Raw genomic sequence first — 10,278 nt, 5'->3', positions numbered from 1 at the left:
ACTAATTGTAGTACTTATTTGAATTTAAATACTCTCATAGTTTATAATAGGAAAGTGTTAAAAGAAAGTTCAAATCACCCAGGAAAAAAAAATACGAGCTAATAGAAAAGAATTAAATAAAATAAAAATAAATTGAGAGGAAGTAATTAGATTGCATCATCTTTTTTTGGAAAATTAATTAGATTAGATCATCATAGCACAAATATTCACATCCCCATTTTTTCAATTCAGTTGGAGATTGAAAAATCTGAAAAAAAAAACACACACACAAAAATAGAAAAAAAAAAGAAAAAGATCAATAAAAAGCAAAAAAAAAAAAAAAAAAAAAAAAAACATATCTTCCTTTCCCTATTATTTTTGCAGAACAACAGATACATAAACACCAAAAAAGTTCCCTGCATCTTCAAATACGTCAATGGCAATTCCTCCGTTTTTCTTTGAATTCTGATTTTCTCACACACAGACACACACTCAAACTTCAATCTCTGTTACCCATTTTCAGGAATTACACTTCCCATATCTAGTTTTTTTTTTTAAATTTTTTTTTTTTGCTTATCTGGATTTTCAAGATCCTGGTAATCTTCTAGAAATGAAACTTTCCATCTTTATTACATAGAAAGAAGAAGAAGCTTCTGGGTTTTTTGTTTTGGTTTTTTAGGTTTTTTTTTTAATAAAGAACAAGTTTTTATTTGGGGTTTCTTTATCTAATCCATTTCCATTTGAATCGCTTGATCAAGAAGTGTTATCGCAGCTTTCTTTTTTTCTTACCCTTTTAGGGTTTCCCTTTACCCCTTTTCATTTTCAATTATTTGGGGGTCGAAAAATGTTCTTTTTTTTGTTTTAGATGAAGTATTAGATTCAGTTGGTATTCAAGTTTACTTGTTTTGGCTATCCTGGTTAGTGGAGTTATTAGTTTAGCAGAAAGGTTGATAGATAGATATTGGATTTGAAAAAAAGGTGAAATTTTTAAGTTTTTCTAGTGGGTTAAACCAAGTAGTGGTGTATGGGAGAACATGAGGGATGGGCAGAGCCAAGTGGGCTATTGCCGAACGGGCTATTGCCCAATGCAGAACCAATGATCCGAGTCCTTGACTTGGAAAGATGGTCGAGGGCTGAGGAAAGGACTGATGAGTTAATTGTCTGTATTCAGCCTAATCGGCCATCTGAGGAGAGGAGAAATGCTGTTGCTGATTACGTCCAGCGGCTCATTATGAAATGCTTCCCTTGTCAGGTTATCTTGAAATTTTGTATTGGTGGTTGTGTTGCTGTATTCTTGATAACAATAGCTGTTTAGAAGTTTCATATGCAATATTTGGCTGATCATTGTGATATGACCTAGATTTCTCAAGAAATGTAAAAAATTGAATTCTCAATGACTTTTGTGCTTCAGTATACATTGGTTGAGACTATGCCAAGATAAAACTGTTTTAACTTTTGTAATGACTTAATATCTTGTTCAAATTATAGAGCGGATTGGTCTGCTTTGCTTAGCATTTGCTTAGCAAATTATGCTGTCTGAAACTGGTAGAGTAAATAAGCGTTAGGTTAAGTGTTAACTGGGAGAGTAAATACATGATTTCAGTGGATTTGGGGATGTTTCATTTTCCTTTTTTTTTTTAATCTTAAGAGTTAAGGAAGTTGAATAGATATAAGAATAATAGCTCATTGATGAAGCTGAATGAGTTCTGAAGTGGGAGATGGAAATGTATGTAGTGGAGTTGGTTGAAAAGAAGTGCTAAGTGGACTGCTGGTTTGGAGTGGTTAAAGATGTAGCAATGCAATAAAAAATATGGAATAATCATTAACGATTGACAGAGTATAGCATGACAAACATAGTTGTATCTCATTGACGAAGGAAAGTGATTATCTTAATGGTGATAAAGTGAATCTTTAGCATTAGTGTTTATGATGCAGTTGACTGTCAGTCATTCTGGTTGTACGCTTTCCTTGTAAAAGAAAGTCTAAAGAGTTGCCATGCAGTACTTAGTCCTCCTACTTTTATTACTGAAAGGAAAGATAATATACAGGCATTCTGTTGTGGCTTGCTATATGAGACTTTTTGCTGCTAATTTGTTTTTTTGATCACCTTACACTTTCCAGGTTTTCACTTTTGGTTCAGTACCCTTGAAGACTTACCTTCCTGATGGTGACATTGATTTAACTGCCTTCAGTAATAATCAAACTTTGAAAGATACATGGGCTTATCAGGTTAGGGATATGTTAGAGGAGGAGGAGAAAAATGAAAATGCTGAATTTCGTGTCAAGGAGGTTCAATACATTCAAGCTGAAGTATGTCTTCTACACAATCTCCGTTTGATTTAGAATTTGCATTTAATGTGCTTTTAGTTTTGTTGCCGAGGATCTATCGGAAACAACCTCTCTACCTTCACAATATAGGGCAAGGCTGCATACACCCCACCTTCCCCAGACCCCACTTGTAGGATTACACTAGGTATGTTGTTGTTGTTCTGCTCTTAGTTTTCTTGCATCAGTGCATAGTAGGAAAAAACAGGTGATGTATATAGGGTTTCTTTTCTGCAGTGATCGGAATTACATCATGGTGACAGTGTTAAAGTGTGTTAGAGAGCTCTGTTCAGGTTTCGTCCAGTTTTGAGAACAATAGATGGGTGAAAATAGTTTCTTTTGTTGTTTATATTGGACCTGAATGGTATCTGCATTCTTTGGGCCTTAAAGGAATATCATAAAGAAAATGAAGTCTACCATGATATCTATACATTCTCATTTTTTTCTGACCTTTGAGAATAAAAGCTAATGTCATGCTGAAAGAATTTCCTTTTTCTCTTATCAATTTGTTAACAGAAAGTCAAAGAATTGATTGCATTGTTCATATATCGTTCTTTCACGTGATGATTTGTTATCATGTTAAACTTAGCATTCATCAAGATCCTAGGTCACACTATGAAGGTTTGGGAGAGGGGGCTGGAATTGAGGGTGAGGAAGATCGTGACTATTTCTGACAACCAATTCGGATTTATGCCAGGTTGCTCGACCACAGTAGCCATTCATCTCGTAAGGAGACTGGTGGAGCAGTATAAGGAGAGGAAAGATTTACATGGTGTTCATCGCCCTAGAAAAGGCTTATGACAAAGTCCCTAGGGAGGTTCTATGGAGGTGCTTGGAGGGAGAGGGAGAGGTAGACGAAAGAAGTATTTAGGAGAAGTGATTAGACAGTACATGACACAGTTGTAGCTAACTGATGACATGACCTTAGATAGGAAGGTGTGAAGGATACGAATAAGGGTAGAAGGTTAGTAGGTAGGAGTGCATTGTCTTGTTGCCCTTACTAGTAGTTGTAGTATTACACTTGTAGTTTCTTGTTCTTCGATTCCTGTTAATATTTGTTGTTTCGTGTAGTTAAATTATGATATTATTTAGTTGTAGTACTATCTGCTAGTATCCCTTGTTTTTATTACCATCTATTGTCTCTTGTACTTCCATTATGCCTTTTTCTAGACCCTTTTTGTTTTATGCTGAGGGTCTATCGGAGACAACCTCTCTACTTCACCTCTGAGCAGAGGCAAAGGCTGCGTACACTCTACCCTCCCCAAACCCCACTTGATTTTTTCAATAAAAAAATCCTTCTCAATTTTAATTATTAATAATAATTATAACAACAATTATGAGTATATGTAAACCCCCAAGATAAATTTGTGGGACTACACTAGGTATGTTGTTGTACCATTCATCAAGACATATGCATTGGTCAAATGTCTTGTCTGTGACTCTCTTTAGATCTCATATGTTAAGAGTTGTAAATTTAGTGAAACATTTTACTCTTGCATTTATTTAAGACTCATCTGTGCTGCCTGATTGCTAATTAGCATGGCATATGTATCGCTTGATTGAGGTTTTCAGTATCAAGAGCAGGAAATTGAAAACTTGTATTCCTTCATCGGCTTAGTTCATTGCTTTAAGAATGATGAGAGATGACTCAGAAAAAAGAATGATGAAAGATCTCAGTTGTGATGCTGTTATAGTGTTATTTATGTAAGCATTGGTGTAAGGGCATCTTATGTACCCCCTTGTTCTGTTTGTTAGTCTGTTTGTTTGTCTAGCGCTGTCAATGGGATCTTCTTGAGCTAGCTGGAGGGCTTCTGTATCCTGCAGTTACTGTATCCTACTGGTGTGGATCTTTCCAATTGGGGTCTTTGAGTGTAATTTAGTTTTTCAGCTTCATATTTTTGGTAACACCTGGCACTATATATGCTATTTCTTGCGCCTTGGGGACTTTGTCATGGAAATGGCATAGGTTTCTGTGATGTTTTTGCAAGTTTCGAGTTATTTCCCTCAATCTACACTTTTACCTGTCGAGGATTTATCAGAAACAACCTCTACCCCAGAAAAGTAGGGGTAAGGTCTGCGTACATCCTACCCTCCCAGATCCTTGTGGGATTACACTGGATAAGTAGTTGTACTTAACACTTTTACCGGGGATTGAACTTGGTTAATGAGTATATTATAGTGTTAAGGAAGAGGCTTTTTTTATTTGAGTTATTGAAATGTCATTTGGATTAGTAGCTAATATTTTAAAATGAACAATCAATCATTTATTTATATTGTTGTCTTATTATGATACTTAGAGTAGCCAATTGCTGCTTAAGTTTGGTTGTTATACTTCACATTTCTTCATTTGTATTCCATTGCACCATAACCGTTTATATTCTTTATTTTTGTGTGGACTCACCTTTCATTGTTCTCTTCCCCTTTTCTATTGCAGGTGAAGTTAATAAAATGTTTAGTTGAGAATATAGTGGTTGACATATCTTTCAATCAGCTAGGGGGTTTGTGTACCCTTTGCTTCCTTGAGGAGGTATGTAGTTTCTTCTTTCGTTGTTAAAAACCTGATATTTGATTCATAACATTAATATACCATTTTATTTTCAATTTCCAAAAAAAAAAAAAAGGGAAATGAAATCTTTACGTTCTTCATCTTTTGCAGGTCGATCATCTGATAAACCAGAATCATTTATTTAAGCGCAGCATTATTTTGATTAAGGCGTGGTGTTATTACGAGAGCCGTTTACTGGGTGCTCATCACGGTCTTATTTCAACTTATGCTTTGGAGACCTTAGTTCTTTACATATTTCACATGTTCAACAATTCATTTGCTGGGCCGCTTGAGGTTACTAAGTTTTAACTTTTGCTTTTTTCTCTTTCTATTTTCTTTTATTTTGAGGTGTTCTTAGTGCTGCATTCATCATCTGTAAACTTTAAGGTTTTGTATTTATTACTTCATTCTCAAAAAATGTTTTATATTTATACTTGCAGGTTCTGTATCGCTTCTTGGAGTTCTTCAGCAACTTTGACTGGGACAACTTTTGTGTTAGCTTGTGGGGACCTGTGCCAATTAGTTCGCTTCCTGATGTCACTGGTAAAGATATGCAGAAGAGTCACTTTTAGTTCAGTTTCTCTACTTTTTTGTGAGTTTATTTGTTAGCTTAAGTGTAGTTGGAACATGCAGCGGAACCTCCTCGAAAGGATAGTGGCGAATTACTCCTCAGCAAATTGTTTCTTGACGCCTGTAGCTCTGTATATGCTGTTTTCCCTGCTGGCCAGGAAAACCAAGGACAACCATTTATGTCTAAGCATTTTAATGTGATTGATCCTTTACGAGTAAACAACAACCTTGGCCGCAGTGTGAGTAAAGGTACTCAAGCTTTGAAAGTTTTTAATGACATCCCTTGTTGTTCAAAGTAGTTTCCATAGTTATATTTTTATTTAGGCATATCACCTATGGGGTCTTAGCTTGTGAAGATTTACTTGAATTTAGTTGCAATTCAGTTTTTCTCTTGATTTCACTTTTCTTGGTTTATAAAAACTCATTTCTATCAAACCAATCCAAAAGAATTATAATCTATTTGTCTTTGGTGTATTTAATTGGAAGGTTTGCAAGCAGGGCATTGTACGGGGTTCCTTTCTCTTTTCAATCTGATGTTAGTGAAATCTATGTTCTGTGGTCAGTTGTAGATATTTATGTTTATGTATTGTTCTTTTTGCTGTTTACTCCTGTCAGTTTTGGTTATTGATGAATAGCTAAGAGATGCATTGAGAAGCTTCTTTATTTTTGTTTTGGGTGGGGTGGGGTGGGTTGGGTGTTGGAAATCAATTTTCTTCCACTCCCTTTGTTACTCTCTTTTAATGATTTTTGTTTAAATGTTTCATGCATCTATTGATACTATTTCCTTTTGAGTTTTGGTATGCTCCATGTTATGCAATGTAATTCTTTTGAACAAGATGTGAGTCTTGGGTAGTTTGAAGGTTTTTATTTTAAATTTCTGTGTAGATCCCTAGAAAAATGTTTGCTGGTGCCTTTGAAGAGCAAAGAGTTAAAATTTTATTTCTTTTGCCTTATCTATTGCTTGATGTCTTAGGCAAACTTCTATTGACTAATTATGACACTATTCACTTAATTCTAAAAGACCCACTTGTATGGTTCTTAGTACTTTGCACCGAAATGGGGTTTTGGCATGAATTCTTTTGCTGCTTCATGTGGATATGATTTGTGTTGTTGACAGGTAACTTCTATAGGATACGAAGTGCATTTGGATTTGGTGCCAAACGACTGGCAAGATTACTGGACTGCCCCGAAGAAAATGTCATTCATGAAGTAAATCAGTTCTTTATGAATACATGGGACAGGCATGGCAGTGGTCAAAGGCCGGATGCACCTGGGGCTAAGTTGTGCCCGAGATTGGCATCACTGGATGACCTACCTGACTCTGAGTACTTGAGGGTCAACTCTGGTGAGAAAAAGGTGAATGAAAAATCTTCTGGTCATGATGTTGAGGTGGAAGGAACTGGATCACGGATTGTTTCCTCTCAACATGGTAATCATTTAGCTGGAAGCTTCTCTAGAATGAATGATTCAGCTCAATCCTCTTATACCGAGAGCCAAAAGAGTTATGGAAATTTGAGCACCTCAAGGGGGGGATCTGATCAAATGAAAAAGGAGGTCACTTCCTCTCAGGTTGTACGCTCTGAGAAAAGTCAGAGAAATTTGAGATCTGATCAAACAGTGAATGACACACAGGGTAAGTTTGTTTTTTCTAGAACACGGTCTAGTCCTGAACTGACTGACACATATGGTGAATTTACTTCTCAAGGAAAGAATGGCAATACTCCAGAGACTGCAAAAATGCAACCGACTCCATTGAGGCAGGATGGCAGGAACTGGAGGAAGAATCAAGGATCTGAAAATTTAGCAAGTCAGAGTGGTCGATCTCTAAACAATGATGCATCATCTATCAGACATTTTCCATCTCATCAAAGTCTTGATGCCGTCGCTGACTCCAACAGTAGATCAAATAGCTTTAACCAAGATGCAGGTTTAGATGCTCCGAATGAAGAGTTTTCCTTCACTGGTGGTACACAGGGGATGCATCAGGATGAGCAAGATCTTGTGAACCTGATGGCATCGACTTCACTCCATAGTTTTAATGGCCAAGTTCATTTGCCATTTAATTGGGCTTCAGCCCAACTGCCTTTCCCTATCTCACCTTCCGTTCTGGCTTCAATGGGATATAATCAACGAAATTTTCCAGGATTAGTTTCAGCTAATTTTCCTGTTGATCCTGCATTTTCCAATATGCAATTTCCTCATGGTATGATTTCGCCCCACTTAAATCATTATATCCCAGGTCTTGGGTTGAGTCCATCTTCTGAAGATACAATTGACCAGAATAGTGAAACCTTTAGTTCTATGGATATGAACTCAGGTGAGGTGATCAAAGACATCTGGCATGAGCCAGATGCAGGCTCCACCGTTGAATTTGACCCAGAAAATGGAAATTATGAAGCACCTCAATGTGATGATAAGCCACATACAGTCCAGTCAGGTTTTGATTTTGTTCCTTCCTCTTGGGTGAGTAGCTCTAGTACTAGAGCTCAGCAGAAGCATACAAAGGAAAAACGTGGGCCAACCAAGGAAGAACATTCTGATGATATTCACTTTCAGGATAACAGAATGAGGGATGCTTATGCTGAAGAAAGATTGGCAAGTTCAAGGTTCTCAACCACTGCTCACAGTAGTTCTGTGAGAAGCAAAACCTCTTCTGAGAGTTCTTGGGATGGTTCTTCTTCTAAAAGTACAAAGTCAACAAGGGGAAGACGGGGAAATAAAACAGGTGCTGCAGAGCCAACTACTGGTTATGGAAAAGGTAAGATGATGTCTGACCATATCTCTAACCATGCTGAGGATGATGATCAGGATTGGAACTCAGTGTCAACCCTGGGTACTGAAATGGCTGAGGGAGGCCAAGTACCTCAATCTATTATTTCCATGCACATTGCAAGGCATCATCTGCCTGAATACGAAGGTGCTCAGACAAGTGGATCCGACTCAATAATGCCCATTGCACCAATGCTCATAGGGCCTGGTTCTCGGCAAAGAATGACTGATAATTCTGGGGTTTTTGCATTTTATCCCACCGGACCACCAGTTCCCTTTCTTACAATGCTCCCAGTATATCCTGATGCATCAACCAGCCACTTTGGAAGAGAAGAATGCTTTGATAATCGTGATTTAGGCCACAATCTTGATCTGTCTGAGGGTCTTGATCACACTGAAAATCTGAATACTTCCCATGCTATTAGAGGAGCTACTTCCATAGAAGCATCTGGTGGACACAAGTCTGATATACTTAACAGTGACTTTGCTAGTCATTGGCAAAATTTACAATATGGACGGTTTTGCCAAAATCCAAGGCAACCTGGGCCTCTTGTTTATCCTTCTCCTGTTATGGTACCACCTGCATACTTACAGGGTCGTTTCCCGTGGGATGGTCCTGGAAGACCGTCGTCAGCCAACATGAACCTTTTTACTCAGCTGATGAACTATGGTCCTCGTGTATTACCCATTTCACCGCTACAGTCTGTTTCAAATAGACCTCCCAATATGTTTCAACATTATGTGGATGACATGCCGAGATATCGTAGCGGGACAGGAACATATTTGCCAAATCCAGTAAGAAAGTTGCTAAAAAAAAACCTATTTATGATTGATATTGTTCTATTCCTTGGTATGTTTGATCCTAGAAGTGTGGTTGGAGAGAGGTACATGCTATATTATTATATGAAATGCATGCAGAATACTTGCACAGTTTTGTCTTCACTTGTCTATTAGCCTTTTTTCTTCTTCAGATCCCCAAGAGTGTCTATTGGATCAATAAAAGCATCTCAATGTTTCACTAGTTGCTTTTCAAACAATAATTTTACATTACTACAAAGAGCTGCTTATATTACTAGTGGGATGTGGATATTATGCTTGTCCTGCGTTTACTTAATTTTTTTAAAAAAGAGCCATGCTTGTTCCGAGTATTAAGACAGTATTTTTTTGTAAGTGGAAAACCTCACTCCGCTTTGGTTTATCATGTCTTTCAATTGATGCTGAGGGTTTCAATGAGCATTTGCCTACTCTATGTCCATGAAGCTCAGATACATCACCCTGGTCTGGTCTTCCTAGTTGGTGAAACTAGATTTCATGTCTATTCACAGTGCTTACTCTTGTGTTTTGCCGTATAAAATCATGTTTACTTAGATGTATGGTACTGTCGTTTCTAGTGGATATTTTACCTTTTGCGATTTGATTGTTTCTTCAGAAGGCTTCAGTCAGGGATCGACATGCTCCTGGTACAAGAAGGGGGAGTTACAACCATGACAGAAACGATAATTATGGTGACAGAGAGGGGAACTGGAATGCAAATTCAAAATCCCGTGCTGGTGGTCGCAACTACAACCGCAGCCAATCTGAGAAAGTAAACTCAAGATTGGATCGTCCAGTGTCCAGTGAGAGCCGAACTGACAGGTCATGGAGCTCCTCTCATAGACACGACTCCTTCCCTTCATATCAGTCCCAAAATGGTCCATTGCATGCAAACTCAAGCCCAAGTGTCCCTCCCAATATGGTGTATGGCATGTATCCTTTATCATCAATGAACCCAAGTGCAGCGTCTTCAAATGGACCTGGTGGCCCTCCAGTTGTAATGTTCTATCCATACGACCATAATTCTACTTATAATAATTCACATGGAGAACAGCTTGAGTTTGGGTCTATGGGTCCAGTAGGCTTCTCGGGTACAAATGAACAAGCCCAGCCAGGTGATGGAAGTCGACCAAAGGGAGCAATTGAAGAACAGAGATTTCATGCAGTCTCTGGGCAACGGTCTTCCCCTGATCAACCATCTTCACCTCATTATCAAAGGTAATATTTTAGTTGGTTTTAAAGATACATCAAACTTGTTATTTGGAGAAGTTCATTAG

General features: G+C 37.7%; 1 protein-coding gene across 3 annotated transcripts in view; it reads left to right on the top strand.

Annotated features, from left to right (window-relative positions):
- Window positions 1-577: 577 nt before the first annotated feature.
- LOC125810154 (uncharacterized) overlaps window positions 578-10,278 on the top strand; it is a 316,103-nt gene continuing 306,402 nt past the window's right edge. For 2 of the 3 annotated variants that reach the window (XM_049489675.1, XM_049489676.1), the window contains exons 1-8: window positions 580-1,231; window positions 2,101-2,289; window positions 4,739-4,831; window positions 4,961-5,143; window positions 5,290-5,392; window positions 5,483-5,668; window positions 6,537-8,983; window positions 9,618-10,219. In XM_049489675.1, coding sequence (XP_049345632.1) covers window positions 1,004-1,231; window positions 2,101-2,289; window positions 4,739-4,831; window positions 4,961-5,143; window positions 5,290-5,392; window positions 5,483-5,668; window positions 6,537-8,983; window positions 9,618-10,219 — 4,031 coding nt within the window. In that variant the 5' untranslated portion in view covers window positions 580-1,003. Of the gene's footprint in view, window positions 1,232-2,100; window positions 2,290-4,738; window positions 4,832-4,960; window positions 5,144-5,289; window positions 5,393-5,482; window positions 5,669-6,536; window positions 8,984-9,617; window positions 10,220-10,278 lie in introns of all 3 variants that reach the window. The other variant, XM_049489677.1, reaches the window with a different exon arrangement.

Source organism: Solanum verrucosum, unplaced genomic scaffold (assembly GCF_900185275.1).
Source record: "Solanum verrucosum unplaced genomic scaffold, falcon-dt-bn FXZP01000281.1, whole genome shotgun sequence".
Taxonomy (NCBI): domain Eukaryota; kingdom Viridiplantae; phylum Streptophyta; class Magnoliopsida; order Solanales; family Solanaceae; genus Solanum; species Solanum verrucosum.
Note: the sequence above shows the minus strand (reverse complement) of the source record. Positions and strands in the feature narration are given on the sequence as shown.